Raw genomic sequence first — 17,314 nt, 5'->3', positions numbered from 1 at the left:
AAGCAATTAAATGAGGGAAAAAAACAGTCACTCCATTATCTTTGAAAATGTATGGAAAGTTGACAGTAGAAAGTACGGTGCCATGTCAAAGGTTAAACATCACATATCAAACGTCTCTATACATTACAAATCTCTGACAGTTCGGTATTGAGTCTTCAACACATACACAATGGCTATATGAAATATCTATATATTCCCCAATCACAAACCTACATGTCAAACTCAAAACATCAATTTACATCAAAGTCAAGAAATAAAACATTGTGATATTCACCAATTTATGGAGTCTTAAAACAAAAAATTTCTTGGACTCTGAGCTCAGAGAAAGCTAAGGATGATATTAGCACTATTTGCTTGTAAGACCAAACTGTGCATGAAGCTCTACGGACAAGGAGAATTTTCAAAGAAAATACGATGGCACAAACGTTTTTATTTTATTTCTGGTATACACGAAAAGAATTTAATTTTGTAAATTTATATAATGATGGTAGTAATTTCTTTTCAGGCATCCTTCATGTATATACTGCCGAGTTGCTTCATTTTATTCAGAATTTCACATTTTGTGAGATATTATGTCATATTCAACAGCATCTCAGATCTTGACATATTGCAGATGTGGTGAAGACTCAAAACCATTTCTCTGTAGTAACATGTCCTTGTCATGGCTTCGTCATCAGATCGTCACCAAGTTTTACTGATTCTTGCACTTTTATGTTTTCATTGTCATGAATCATGAATTTCATTTTTATCCTTTTCTTTAACGGAACCTGTCCAGTCACACTTGTTTCTGTCTTTAGTACACTTGTATTGATTACCACTATCAACCTACACATGATTTGCGCTTGGTAAATAGCACCTCGGTAACTTACCAACCTTTGGAATTTTGGAAAGAAACCCTACTGTACTTGACATGTGTTTAACCATTTTTTGGATTTCCTGCAAGGGTTTATGGGAAAAACCTGCCGTGTTCACCCATGGGGGTGGAGTGGGGATTTCCTGCAAGGGTTTATGGGAAAGCCTCTGGTAATGACACCACATTTACCACAATCACTTTGTCTTGACAAATACGATGAGCATCACGACAGATATTGTAGAAATGTGATGTCATCAACAAAGGTTTTCCCATAAACCCTTGATGGATATCCCCAAAATGAGCAAAAATATGCAAAGTGCAGTATGGCTTCTTTACAAGATTTCAAAGTTGAATAAGTTACCAAGGTACTATTTTTGTCACTCAATATGAATGCAGGTTGGTCGCAACAATCAATAACAGTGTGCGCTAAAGGCAGAAATAAGTCTGACTGGACTTTTCCTTTAACAGACAACTAACTCTGAGATGAGTGTCTGTCAGCTCACTTCTGTTACAAAGATAAAAAACTTAAAATACATCTTGAAACGACTGGTCAAACACAAGCAACGAGGATACTGGTAACTGTAAATGGTGGACTTTGCAAACTGAGGATATCACCACTTCAAAATAGTTGGATATGTTTTTATCAAAATAATTTTTTTTTTAAAAAGGTACTTTCCTTGTCATAGTAGCACACAAGAAATACACTGAAAACAAAAGTGCAACAACCATCAACAATTTCTCTCATTTTGGCAGCAATATTTACAAAGAAAGATCACAAATGCAGTTCAAATTTTTTACATTGCAGAAATTTTGGAATCACAATATCTGAACAATAAAAAGAAACATGACAACATTAGATATTCCCGATACAGTATTTCATTTTTATGCAGTAGCAAAATAATCTTGATGCACTTCTATTACATAACTAAACATAACACTTGGACTAGTTTTAATGACACCTCTTCCCTAAGACAGCAAAAGAACTCTTTCCGTCCGAATCATTAATCAAGAGTAATCTAAAGGACTGATCTGTTTATTACAAGGTTTCAGTTTGCAGATGATAGCATTTCAATGTGTATGTTTGGCTATCTTATTATATTCTTGTTATTCATTGTTAATTATTCTACCACTAAACCTAAATATTGTATATCTTTCATTTTAATATTTCCATATCTGATCATTCTATTTATTATTTTTATTATGCACATCTTGGTTCAAATAGCAAATGTGGCGAAAATGGAGACTCCCGTTGTTCAAAAAATCTCCTTATGACCGATTTGCTCCTATCTACAATTTTATTTATCAGTTTGAAATGATCGCCATCCAGCTGTTCAAATATTCACTGAAAATAGATTTTGTTTCAATGCCCGTCACTCCATTAATGTATATAAAAACAAGAGTGACTTTCTTGTTGTCTTCTACTGGCAGGCTGTCCTATATATGCACAGTGGTCTCCCCTAGAATTGTTTTCGAAAGAACCAGTGATCACCTAAAGCTGATACTGGTTAGAGGCCTGGAATGGTGTGTCACCTTCCTGAGTGTGGAGAACTTGATGTATACAAATCATATTGCTAAATCTGGTGACTCTTGTGATATTTTGTTGTGAAATAAAGTGGTCTAAAAATCACTTCATAAAATAAGGCCCTCAAGTAACAAATCTACATTCATATTGCCTTGTAGTGAGAGACAACCGTGTACTTCTTCAAAAAGTGCATCTGTTAAACAAACAATACCAAAATACCAATGTTGGACGACATCTTTCAGTTTCTATTTTTTGCCTGATACAGGTTATCGATACAATCCATTGACATCATCAACAAAGCAGTACTTCTAATGCTGAACATTTCAAAAAATAGTTTCAACTTTGACCTCCTACTACAAAGTGGCCTGGTTACATGCGAGTCACTAATGCCCTTAATAAAATAAACGTTATGCAAAACAAGTGGCTTCTTTCATTATTTACAATATCTGTAGCAATAAAAAACTGACTTCTACTGTTTAAGCACCAATGGTGTACATATGTGGGCACTTTTAAGATTATTCACTAAGTTTGTGTTTAAAACTAGTTAATGGATTTTAGGCAAAGTATAATATTCAATAAGCCGGCCATTGGTCAGATTCGGAAACACAATGTTTTGATAATCAAAATGATAACTTTTATCAAGCAGTCCATTTGGATAATAATGGTTTTGTAATGAAGTGAGATATTAAAGTCACTTGGTCCTTTCATCAAAAAAAAAATACTTTGCCGGGCTCAATTCAGTAATTTAAGTTTTGGATTCTCAAAAATGCCCACGACCCCCTTGAAAACCATACCCTCTACCTCCATGTCTGCCACCCCTGGGCATATGCTGACCCCTCCCACCCCTTCCTCTTCCGTGAAAGCCTTGTCCCCTTCCTCGATGTGGGTTATGTGCAACCGGGTGTTGGGCGTCTGGTTTGTACTGGTTAAAGTAATTTTGTACTTTACTTCTTAAAGACACTGGTGTTGATCTATCAGCTGATGGGTCACCACCATTTAAGCTGTTGTCTGAACCTCCACCATCTTGTGTATCTTCACATGGGTAGTTGATATGACTGAAATTTTCCTCTTTCTGTGCAACCTCACCACTCACACTGGAATCTTTGATCACTTCATCACCACCACTACCAGGCTGTTCTTTGTTGCTGACACTAGCATCTTGAACATTTTGTGGGTCGTATGTTGGCTCAGGTGGATTGTCTATTTTCACTGCCTGCTCTGGTAAGTTTTGGTGAGTGTATGCCGTTGGCTCTGGTGGTGTGTTGATGGTTGATTGACGGGCTTGTTGCGCTATCATTTGTGCCAGAGCTGCTTTTACCCCTTCCCTGCTGTACAAATGCTGTTCCTGGTCAACACTCCCACTGTGTTGAGAGTCTGGGGTAGGATCTAACTCTAAGCTACTCTGTTGAGAAAAACTTCTAGCATAACTAATATCAGTAGCCTGTGTGTCTGACATGACTGTGGTGATAGTAGGAGGGGTGCTGATCTGTTGTGACGGTACATTACCTGAGTGCACTCCCTCAAGACTAGTGGATGATGCAGATGTGTAAGTACTTGCATTAGCACTAGGAAACAAGGCAGAACTTACTACAGCAGTGTTATAGGAAGGCATGTTTGAACCACTAGCTACAACATTACCATCACCTGTCTGATTTAACTCAGCACTTCCCTGGGAATCTTTAGACACGACTTGTTCCTGACCCTTACTTTCACTTTGACTTTGACTTTGACTCTGACTCTGGACCAATGCTGATGCTGATAAAGCAGTGGTCTTTGTTAAAACTGCTAACAATGCTGCATTAAGTGCAGTCTGGGTGGTCACAAAATCAATGTTACCCTCCCCCTCTTTTTGAGCCTGCGCCTGGGCAGCTGCTGCAGCTAACAACAACTGCATATTGAGATTCTCCAACAACTTAGTTGTGGAGGCATCTTCTTTGACATTTAAGAGTTGGGCCAACTGATTAGTATTCAAACCTGGCTGAGACTGCAACAGTGCAATCAGATTATGCAACTGTGTCGCCTCAGTTTTGGAACTTGAAGCTCCTGTCTTGCGATCTTTACCACTCCTGCCAGCACTTCCCCCATCAGACTGCCCTGATTGGTCACCTACAGCAACAGCTCCCTCTGTTGGTGGCTTGGACACAACACCACTTCCATCTGTGGTATGGATTTTAGCTGGGGCTCGTACTGCATCCTCGTTGACTCCCTGTTTTCGTCTTCTCTTCTTGCTCCACAGCTCATGGCAGTCTTGCCACGTTGGAAGACTACAATTGAGGAAAAAACTGTTGATGAAACTGATGCAAAATGACAAGTCCTGAAACTAGTCCACTTCATACATATCACTTTGATGCTGTTACAAGCTTAGTTGTGCTTGTTTGTGAGTTTTGTTGAAAGCATAGTTAATTACCTTAATACATTGATCTAGTTTGTCATTTTTCATACTATCAACTGTTGTTTGTCACTCCTACAACAAGTAGAATATATTCAGTAGCAAGATGCTGTTGCAAAGGTTAACTACAGTGCATATATATGTTTGCCCAATTTCAAACCCAATTTTTTTACTCCTGAGAATGGTCAGATGATCACACATATATGATCAGATCAGTCTGTTACAACAAAATCTCATGAAATTCAATTCTTAAGATTTCAGCAAACTACCCTAGTAATGATAATTATATCTGACTTGACGTTTTGACCAAACTTACCTTGGGGTAGGCATTCTGTTGTGGTCAAACTCTCTAAGCCATGGACAGTCTAGTGCTTTATCTGCAGAGATTCTCTTGGATGGATCTAGAGTTAACATCTCATCCATCAAGTCCAAGGCTGACCCTGGTAAACTGAGATACAAAACATAAACAGAATGGTTACTACGGTAACATCACATTGGATATACAGACTGAGCTAAGTCATGTCTCTCTGCCTTCAACAGCCCTGCTGTCTATGACTGTGCTGATCTGAGGTACTGGGACGGCTAGATCAGAAGATTTAGGCCCTGCCCTGAGCTGGTTATTAGAAGTTCAACTAGAGGTCATTATGTCCATTAGAAACCAAATAAACATAACACTAGTAATCAGACCCATTGTGGTCATGGTGAAAATTCATGTTTATACTTGATATAATACCAGATTAGGTGGACACTTATGTCTGTCTGTCATGTAATGTTATAGTACACTGCCTTAAATTAGACTTACAAAAGTCTGACATCATTGCAATACCTTATATCATATAACTATATTTGATTGGCTGAAATCAGAATTGGTTACAGACACCTAGGAAAGGCTCCATTTGATGTAGATGTGAATGGGGTTGGTCAATGTGTAAGGGCACTGTGACATGGCATACCTAAAAGACTTTATGATATATAGAGATGTGTCCTTGTATGTTAACAGAAAGACTGGCTGACACCAAATGTTACATCTTGTTAGGAGGTAAATTGTAAAATCTTTTGTCCTATTGTCTCTTCTGTTTGATTACCCAGGCTATCAAATATCAGAAATCTGGTTGCAGAAAGCTAAATTTTAATGACAGTTCAGATGTGTTTTTAATATTTTGAAGGCAAAGCTAAGCTTTCTAAATCTTTATAAGGGTTCTGCAAAGTTTGCCTTTTCAAAAAAAAGCGGTAAGTTTTGTTGTGGGTCAAAATGATAAAAGGGTAGTTTCCATATGAGTCATCATATTGTAATGGACAGTGGATCATCAAATTTTGGCACACCAACTGTACATCAGTGGTGAGTCAAATTTGCTTAGAGGTTACATTGGTTCTCTATCAATGGTACCATGTAGGGGTACGCAGTACAAATTTATCAGGTTCCTCTCTCCAACATCTGTAAACATTTCAGTCATTATTACTTGGTTAGTCAGTGAGGTACATGTCGTGACACCCTATCAGCTAGCATTCACTGTTGAGGATGAAATGACACTATGTACCTGTTTAGTCTATGAGGCAAATGTCCTGACACTCTATCAGCCAGCACTCACTGTTAAGAGCGGAATGACAATGTAACTGGTTAGTCTGTGAGGTAGATGTCATGCCACCCTGTCAGCCAGCACTAACTGTTTAGAGTGAAACGACGATGTAACTGGTTAGTCTGTGAGGTAGATAGCATGCCATCCTGTCAGCCAGCACTCACTGTTGAGGACAGAATGACATAATATACCTTACTGTACTGTCTACTGTTTGGTGTGAACAAGATTGTACTCACAAGTGGAATTCTTCACGTAATCTTCTCCTGTATTGTTTCTTAGGTTTGATGGTATGGAAGTAAGGTAACTTGATAACATCAGGCCAAACTGCTGGACATGGAGTACCACATGTACGACTAATAAGCTCCAACTGGGCAGCTTCTTGATTAGCTTGGAATATTGGTTTCTTGGTGAAAAGTTCACCTAGGATACACCTACAATACAATGGGAGAAATACATTTATATTACAGTCTGTTCAATATACAATAATTATTTTAATGCTGAGACAATATTTAAGTCACAACCCCCATCCTCACCTATTCATTTGGGAATACTTTAGACAAAACTGCCATCTCTCACAGAGAAAACGCTAAATTTCAACAGTTGACAAAACTAGTGAAATAACAGAAAACAATATGTGCATCATTGATTAATTGCCACTGTGTAATGTGTTTCTGTACTTCAATTTTGGATACATTTTTTATCTGCAATATTTAGGGCCTTATTTGTATCAATACACACACAGCCACATAAGATGTATCTGATTTTCATACAATGTATTCATTCATTCATTCATTCATTCATTCATTCATTCATTCATTCATTACTCTTCAGTTCAGAATGCTGGTTGATACAACATTTCAGATCTTACAGAATACAACTGATAACGTCAAAGTGAAGTGTTTTCTGTTTGTACCACAATCATTTACCATCATCCATATCAAGTGTAAAAGTATACCGTTTCATTTGAAAGGCCACATGCTAGGCTTGTAAATAAACCAATTGAAACAATATACTTTTACTTTTGTTATGAATGCTGTAAACGAGTGTAGCAAATACAGAAAGTCCTTTACTTACTCGTTGTCACATTCCTGTGGTCTACTGTCTACAGTATTGACTACCAGACACAATCTGTATCTGTAGAATACTGTGAACACATCCCGAAACGGGTTATTACATACAGTTATAAATACACTATGCCAGTATCACTTACCCAAAGCTCCATATATCTATAGCAGGGCCATATCTCTCCTCTCCAAGTAGTAACTCTGGTGGTCTGTACCACAGAGTTATCACCTTGTTGGTGTAAGGCCTACTCTTGTCTTCAGCATGGTAAAGACGAGCTAGACCAAAGTCAGCCAGCTTTATTTGACCCTATCATTCAAAGTACAAACAAGGACCTATCAGTATTGTAATGATTATTATATCTGGTGCAAGCCAAGTTGAATGTGACATGCCGCCACGAACAAGGACGAAAACATTCAGTCCACTGAAGAAGTCAATCAAGTCTAGACGAAATGTTTGGACAAGGTAACATTTCCTGCTTGTGATAAAATAACCTTTATATATATATATATATATATATATATATATATATATATATATATATATATATATATATATATATATATATATATATATATATATATATATATATATATATATATATATATACATATATATATATATATATATATATATATATATGTATATATATATATATATATATATATATATATACATATATATATATATATATATATATATATATATATATATATATATATATGTATATATATATATATATATATATATATATATATATATATATATATACATATATATATATCATGAAACCAAGCTGATGCATCTCTGGATCCAAGTTGAATGTATTTGAACAAGAAATATGGAATTTACAACTGGTTAATCTACATTAAGAGAATGTATATTGTCATAATTTGTTCTGCAGTGCTAAAACTTTGAGTCATAACTTTCCAAGTCGCCATTTCTCTTCAATCTCTGTCAGGATCTAGTACTCTTTTACTTTTCTACTGCCTTTCACTAAAGCATAGGAGTAGTCCACACATCTTACCTTGTTATTCAAGAGAATATTTGAACACTTGATGTCCCTATGGAGGAAGTCTTTCTTATGGCAGTAGGCAAGGCCGTCAAGTAATTGTTTCATAAAGCACCGTATATCATCTTCACTAAAGTTAACTAATCCTGACTCTAGCAAACCCATCAAGTCATGGTCCATGTATTCAAATACCAAGTAAAAAGCACCTGAAAAAAACAGTTATGAGATTTTGTCATTACTTACACATGGACACGTAGCATAAAGTGACCAATCTTAAGAAATTCCAAGATAGATTTTTGGGTTTTTTGGAGGTTTTTGTTATGGAATATTCAAAAGTAAACAAGTGACAATCTTCAGAATTACTGAGATTTTTTCATGTGGAATATTCAAAGGTGTTTCTTTTCAGCAAACTGTCCATAGACACAAAGATGTATCACACTATGGCAAAACTAAATGAAATTTAAGATACAATAAACATGACTCATTGTGTAAACAATGTTTGTTTCCATCATTATAAACAACCTCTCTCGTCAATTTTTGTGGTGTTTTCTAAATTGATGTGGGATGAAGTGAAAAGATTTTACAATTTAGAAGCCAGTTGACCTGAACAGACAAAGTGTTACTCATAATCACAACCTTTGGTTATGTAAAGAACTATTTATTACATGTGTTATTGACTCGATGAACATATCTATGAATTTTAGAATGTTTTTTGTGTTATTGCATCTCAAAGTTGAGGCTATTATACAGTAACCACGAACACTGAATACAATTTTATATTGCATCGGATTCAGAGAGTAGATACATGTGTGGTCAATGAATGCACAACTGCAAAACTCCCTTCTCTAACCCATTCCCATGATGTTTGGTCAATGAATGCACAATTTGTTTATTTACAATAACTCAACATGTCTCAGTAACATGAAAATAAAATATCAAAGCAATATGAACAGGTGCCAGCATTTGCAATAGCAACTGCAGTAAAGTCAAAATACTTGTATGTCTACAGAGTGCATGCTTTATGGTATCAAATGACACACTAAGTGCTCACTACTATCAGGCATACATTTCATGCAATTCATTCAATCTGTTCCATCTCCCATGATACATGTACAGTATTTTCTTGTATACTTAGATTATCCAAGCAACAGTCCCATTGAAATCAGTCTGTCTACACTGCTTGATCTGTGACTATGCTAGTTCTCGTCAGCTATCCAATGTGCTAGTATCAGTGTCAACCCATTAAGTTAGCCACGTCCCAATGGCCATTATCAGCATCATTATGTTTGTAGAAATTTACATAATTTTAGCCTGTATGATAATTATGTCAATGTTAACCCTTGGTTCATCTGAGTAACAAGTGTACATTTACATAATTACTATTTATTTGCATAATCAAGTTGTCTGACATAGTGTTATCCCTCCCCACTGCATCCAATCACCTTCAGTGCATATTTTCTACTTTCAATAATGGGTTTACACTGATACTTGTACAAGCAGATAATAGACAGTCAGTATAGTAATAGATAGGATACAGTGAAGTGGTAGACCCAAAACTCGATAGCTAAACCAACGCTTGGAAACATTTTCACATCTAATTCATTTCTCAAGAAAGGATGGAAACTAACACCTTGTACAAATACTAAACTTATCAAAAATACTGTCTTCTGAAGAATGTTATATGTGGCTGCATCAAATGTTCATGACAGTAGTCATTGTTTAGGAAAGACTTACTTTATGTAATGAACATGTTCTACTGAAACATTTTAATAAAACAATTGTACATTGTACACACCCATATTTATCTAGGATAATAGTGTAATTAGAGGCTGGATCTTTCTACCAGCAAGTAACAAAAATAAGATGCTAATGACCACCACCACCACCACCACCACCACTACCCCCAATACCCTATTTCAAGTCTCTGACCACCCTTATCTAACACTGTACAGGAAAAGCCTGATAGGCTGCCATCAAAACCTTAGAAGAACTTTCCATACCGGAGGACAGGCTAGCTGATTTATATCGTCAATGTTAATTATTTTTGCCTTTCAACATAAATACTACTAGTGGTATGTCACCTTGAGAGTATCCACATTATCATGTTGCTTTCACAATCATTTTCATGATTAGTCAAACAGACCGTAGACTAAAAAATACAGTGATAACCTAGTGTGTGTTGCACCACACAGGACTGTATGTATTGTAAAGTGTACACTGACCACTGCAATATAGAAGTGTGTGTGTTGCACCACACAGAACTGTATTTTAAAGTGTAAACTGACCACTGCAATATAGAAGTGTGTGTGCTGCACAACACAGGACTGTATTGTCAAGTGTAAAATGACCACTGCAATATAGAAGTGTGTGTGTTGCACCACACAGAACTGTATTTTAAAGTGTAAACTGACCACTGCAATATAGAAGTGTGTGTGTTGCACCACACAGGACTGTATTGTCAAGTGTAAACTGACCACTGCAATATAGAAGTGTGTGTGCTGCACCACACAGGACTGTATTGTAAAGTGTAAACTGACCACTGCAATATAGAAGTGTGTGTGTTGCACCACACAGGACTGTATTTTAAAGTGTAAACTGACCACTGCAATATAGAAGTGTGTGTGTTGCACCACACAGGACTGTATTGTAAAGTGTAAACTGACCACTGCAATATAGAAGTGTGTGTGTTGCACCACACAGGACTGTATTGTAAAGTGTAAACTGACCACTGCAATATAGAAGTGTGTGTGCTGCACCACACAGGACTGTATTGTCAAGTGTAAACTGACCACTGCAATATAGAAGTGTGTGTGCTGCACAACACAGGACTGTATTGTAGAGTGTAAAATGACCACTGCAATATAGAAGTGTGTGTGTTGCACCACACAGGACTGTATTGTAAAGTGTACACTGACCACTGCAATATAGAAGTGTGTGTGTTGCACCACACAGGACTGTATTGTAAAGTGTAAACTGACCACTGCAATATAGAAGTGTGTGTGCTGCACCACACAGGACTGTATTGTAAAGTGTAAACTGACCACTGCAATATAGAAGTGTGTGTGTTGCACCACACAGAACTGTATTGTAAAGTGTACACTGACCACTGCAATATAGAAGAGTGTGTGTTGCACCACACAGGACTGTATTGTAAAGTGTAAACTGACCACTGCAATATAGAATTGCGTGTGTTGCACCACACAGGACTGTATTGTAAAGTGTAAACTGACCACTGCAATATAGAAGTGTGTGTGTTGCACCACACAGGACTAAATTTGTACAATCTAAACTGACCAAAATACTTTGCGAATTAGTGCCAATATCAGAATGTACTGCACCATCCAGCACTTGGATGTAAAAATGTTAGAAAATGCAATGTAGCAAAGAATGAGTGAATCTCAGCCCACTATTGCAAAACAGATATGTGACACAGTGTGTCCCCTTGGTTCATAACCAACTTACTGGTGGACTCCTGAATAAGCCAGGATACATCGTAAGTCATATATCTGGGTTCTTTCTTAATGGTCTGAGACCCAACACTGATCCTTTATACTACAGTTTTGAATGTACAATACCTACCTTTATCTTTCCTGAAATCCATAGCATCCTGCTTATCAGTCACAATTTCCTTCAAGCAGACAATGTTGGCATGATCCAATTGCCGGAGAATTTTGATCTCTCGAACAGCTGTAATCGGGAATCCTTCTTTCTCATTGTCTGTACGGACTTTCTTTAATGCCACAAGCTCTCCTGAATTAAAAAAAAAAAAAAAAAAAAAACCACTTGTAAGCATTCAACGACTCTATTGTTTTGTGACATAGTGGCCTGTAACATTTATATATACATATATAACACAGAATTTAAACTTATACTGACAAATATTGTTTTGTATTATTCCTATTTTATCTGATGAACACCATATAAATGGTTGTGTCACTGATATATACTATATGAAGGAAGTTAGGTCACGCTTTTCAACTCAAGTGGTAGTAAGTAAATCAACAAATTTCAAATGAAATATAAACTAATGATTAACATTTTTGTTTTAAACTATGGTACAATGGAATTTGAGATTTTACTTTTCCAGAGAAATAGAAGAGTACAGATAAATTGTGAACTACATCTTTGTGGTACAGGCTTTAACCCCTCTAGTTGCTAACACATGCTGGTGAGTGTTTGTGCAAGCCCTGTGTTAGCAGGAAACTATATAGCCTGGTGTTAACATATGGCTGGTACACTTCAGTGGCCAACACATGCTTGCAAGGTCTTAGATGTTAGTACCAGCCTTGCATTAGCGCCAAGCTAGCTAGCCCAGTTGGAGGGTGATTCTTAAGGAACTACTAATTAAAGTTTATCTACCATGTACTATGTAGTCATTTTTATTGTGTCATGGATAAGATTATATCTCAAGTGCTTGACAGTTTCTTGTTGACCAACTGTAGCTGTTATGATATGCAGATTTCCCAGTACATTACATTCATGTTATCCAATACCATTTGCTTTGTTATTAGTTCAGAACACTACCTACCTGTCAGTTTATCTTTTGCCTTGTACACTTGTCCATATGTTCCCTCTCCTATCTGACTCAAGATATCAAAGACATCAACACATCGTTCTCCCCATGGTGATTCATTTGACGTAGCCCATGGGAGTCTTGGCCTTTTCTTTTTGGTCAGTTTAGGAGTTGAGTGTGGAGTTGTTATTGTTGGTGTCAGACCTCCTCCAGGTAAGGGTGGCATTGGTAAATCTTGGAGACTCCTGTACTCTTCCTTGACTGTTGGTGTTGGAGTAGTTTTCTTCTTCTTGCGTGGTGGAGTGTAAATGTCTTCTTCTTCTTCATCATCATCATCATCATCATCTGTCGGTCCGAGGGGTGGCAATGGTAGGGGTGGCAATGTTGGAATAGGTGGTAGAGGGGGCTTCTCTGGTGGTGGTGGCAATGGAGGTGCAGGTGCAGGTGCTGGAACAGGTGCTGGAACTGGAGGTTCTGATTTGATCACTGGAATTTTTTCACCTATTTGTTGAGGTGGCAGTGGCGGGGGTGCTGGAACTTCTTTACGTTTCTGTTCTACTTTTACAGGCACTTTCTCTTCTTTCACTGTTTTCACTACTGGCTTACTAGGACTACTGGTACTGGTTGGTTTTTGCTTCAACTTTGATCTTTTGACATCTTTCGGACTATCCACTTTCCTCTTGGCACGTTTACTAATTTCAGCAGCTAGACTTGTTGTAAGTAGTGTTGTTTTACGTGGTGACATGTTCGGACTGCGCTGCATTGGACTCTCTGAAGGTGATCTCCTGGGACGCCCATAAGGACTTCGGCTACGACTACGTGAATATCTTGATCTCCGATGCCTAGAAAGTAAGAGATACAAAAGGTTATCTTATTTTTACAAGCATGACAAAACTGGTTCATTGCTGATTGTCACCGAATTTGCCAAATGTGAAATTTACACCCTGGTCATTCTCTGTTATGACAACCCACATATATCATATGTTCTGCTGTGCTCAAAATACGAGTCAAAACATACAAAGTTGTCAGTACTATTCTCAACTTTTCATAAAGCATGCTTGTATAGTTGTTATTCACAACATTTGTATTGATTTAGCCAGAAATTACTCATAAACTAAGGGTTTGTCATAGCTCGACTTCGACTCATAATGACATGATCCCTTAGGTCACTCATATTAATTTGGCTGCACAAAGAAAAATATGTGGAATAATATGTGAGTGTACATATGTTAGGTAAATCAGTCATCATTTCTTTATATGGTAAACACGTATGCATATGTAGGATGGTCACTGATAATCAATGTGCCCCTCTATGCCAATTTAACACACTACTTATACCGGGGGTACACCGAAATTTCAAACTTTGCTGTTCCATAATTGTTTACTATAGGAGAATTATATAAAGCAAACCACGTTTAGGCTAAGGAAATTAATTTGTTCATTAGAAGGCACACTACTGACAATTCCTTTTTGTTGGTGCTAAATCACAACACATTTCCTGGACAGATAAAAATATCACACTTCCTGTTTCAAATCTGTAAATAATTCATCTTATACATGTGACTAGAATATTGAATGAAAAGTGTTGGGCATCCCGTAAAAAAACAATGAAAGTGATGGCAATTGTGTAAACTTTGTAATTTATCACGCAATATCCTGTAGCCCATACTATTACCAGCATATTTTCAAAGGTTTTTAAAATATCATATTCCATATCCTTTGTTGGCTCAACATTTTCTCTTTGAGTTGTATACATGTAGTGAAACAGAACACCAAGTATTACTTAACTTATATGCTGCACTAACAATGGTGGCCTTGCCTGGGGTACTATACTTAATTTTTACCAGAGAAAAACTTGTACTTTTACAGTCATATTAGTACACAGCAAATAAATTTAGAATCTTAGCAGTACAAACTAACAATGAATATCATATAATAGACACTAGTACCATACTGTTTTTTAAGCTTTCTGAATTTGTGTACTTAATATCATTTTCTTTATTTGATATATTTAAACCTGAAAAAAAATTACCCTGATGTAAAATTTGTCATTTTTCAAGTCTGGGTTGTTGTTTTTTAAATCAATGCATGTCCTACATTTTGTACCTTTCCTACAACCCTAGTCATTAAATTTGCACATCATGAATATTCAGTAATTACTACTTGAAAACACTACCGGTCACATTTTTCACGAGGAAGTACATGTATTCTGAAATTTCCAAATAAACCAAACTGATTTTTCAGAAATTTATTAATGGACAGATGGTACACAGCAGTCTCCTACTTTTTGTATAATTTGGGGCAATTTTTTTCTTCTATTTTTAGGTAACAGCAGTTATCTATGCTATTTACTTACTATTATTTATCTATTTTTTATTTATTTATTTGTTTATTTATTTATGCATTTATTGGAGCCAGTTATTTGGGGGTATCCAAGCAAAAGACATGGAAACCCTAGTACTAGGTTTCACAGTCCACCAATGACAAGGGGATTTCATATAGATCGAACATTTTTTTTTCTGAATCTACCTTTAGGTAATATTGGCCAGATGGTATCCTTTCTATATGGAACCCTGATAGATTTTACCCAAAATAACAATATTTGGTAGATTTTATCTGAGACAACAAGGGTTTTTCTGTTGTCTTAGATTTTACCTCCCAAACAAAATTACCACATGCTCTCACCTGTAATTAGGACTTCTGCTAGGTGATCTACCCCTTCTGTATGGGCTGTGTGATCGTCCATATGGTGATGGTGACCGGCTACGTCGATACCTTGGTGGAGTTGGAGATCTCATATAGTGTGGACTTGGACTCCGCCTGTACCTTGGACTTGGGCTTCTCCTATACCTTGGACTTGGTGAATGCCTGTATCTTGGACTAGGAGTTCGTCTGTAAATTGGTGACCTTCGCTTTGGACTCGGTGACCGACGTCTTCGTGGTGGTGCTGGAGCTTGTTGCCTTGAAGGTGGAGACCTTTGTCGATATGCTTTTGGAGGTTCTGGTGTTGAACTTCTGTTCTTTCCTGATCTGCTTGTTCTCACTTGTGGAGAGGGTTCTTGTTTTAGTTTGATTTGAGGAGAATTTCTCCTTGTTTCAATCAATTTCTCTTTGCGGTAAATTTGAATGGCAGTTGCAGGAGACACATCACGACTACTGTGTCTTTTATCAGATTCTGGAGTCACTCTACTTGCTATTGGAGATGAACTGCTATCATCAATCGGTGAATAAACTTCTGACTCGCTACTAATACTTTCATAATCGTACTCAACTAAAGGTTTAGCAAGTTTTGGTTCCTTCTTTTTCTCCTCCTGTTCTTTTGAACGTTTATGTTTTTGACCTCGTTTATGCCTAGCTGCTTTCTTGTGTTTTCTGTGACTACGTTCATGCTTGCTGCGTTCTTTACTTTTCTGTTCATGCTTGGCTCTCTGTTCATGTTTTGAGCTTGTACTTGCTTGTGATTGTCCTGATGCACGTTCTTTTCGTTCTCTATGTTCTCGCTTTTCTTTTTGTTCTTTACCATGTTTGTTGTGGCTGCTGCTACTACTACGCCTTGAGCCCCCTGGACTCCTGCTTCTTCTCCTCTTAGAACCTGAACTTGGCATCTTGCTAGAATATCCAACATTCAGATTTAACTATAAAACATTACTCTACAGCGCTGCAAACAAACACTACACAATGTACAAACACAAAATATATATTATATGCACCAAATCATAAAATATAGAAGTCTCTCAAAAGCAGCATTACTCACGTATTCGATGCAGAGCTATGATGTATTCAGTTGCATGCATATAACTTGAAGACGACGATTGCCAGGTGCAAATCAATTTGGTTTTGAATGTTTCCAGCTACTGGCGGAACATAGCAACACCAGTCCTTCTCACTTTACTGTCTGCCCGAGATTGTGCTTTTCGTATCACTGACGTTGCAGAGTTTCGCATCTCTTTTGCCGTCCACCTCAAAGCATTCACCTAGTAATAATGTTGTACTTTACGCAAGACTGGTGGAGTGAACTAGAGAGAATAGTATCGTGGTGAAACTTTACTTGCAAACTCGGGGCCCTGACACGTGTTGCACGTAGAATGATAGACACGGAAGGCAGTGGTTATGGGCTCCACAAATAATGCCGGACCTACGTCAGCACACTTGCTAACTCTACGGCCATTTTGTTCAAAAGGAAAAGGTGTCCACGAAAATTATACAATTTCACACTTTTCTATGCCCAATGAACAAAAGAAGAACCACTTATTGAAAATTTAAGATTTCTGTCCTAAAGATAAGGTAAATTTTAGTACTGATTTTAAGTTTTGAACGTTGATGTTCGTGGATAAATGTTTCAAATGAGTGAGCCTAGCATTCGACCTCAATCGACATTTATGCGAT

At 37.1% G+C, this 17,314-nt stretch overlaps 1 protein-coding gene across 1 annotated transcript; it reads right to left on the bottom strand.

The window, feature by feature from the left end:
• On the bottom strand, window positions 1–17,307 carry LOC144433756 (uncharacterized). Its single transcript, XM_078122117.1, has 9 exons — window positions 16,683–17,307; window positions 15,614–16,537; window positions 12,944–13,770; window positions 11,995–12,165; window positions 8,431–8,621; window positions 7,552–7,712; window positions 6,578–6,772; window positions 5,081–5,212; window positions 1–4,639 (listed from the first exon to the last, which is right to left on the bottom strand). The coding sequence occupies exons 2-9, from the start codon at window positions 16,531–16,533 to the stop codon at window positions 3,136–3,138; spliced, it is 4,101 nt and encodes a 1,366-aa protein (XP_077978243.1). The 5' UTR covers window positions 16,534–16,537; window positions 16,683–17,307; the 3' UTR covers window positions 1–3,135.
• Window positions 17,308–17,314: the final 7 nt, after the last annotated feature.

The sequence above is a fragment of the Glandiceps talaboti genome, chromosome 4, assembly GCF_964340395.1.
Source record: "Glandiceps talaboti chromosome 4, keGlaTala1.1, whole genome shotgun sequence".
Lineage (NCBI taxonomy): Eukaryota > Metazoa > Hemichordata > Enteropneusta > Spengelidae > Glandiceps > Glandiceps talaboti.
Note: the sequence above shows the minus strand (reverse complement) of the source record. Positions and strands in the feature narration are given on the sequence as shown.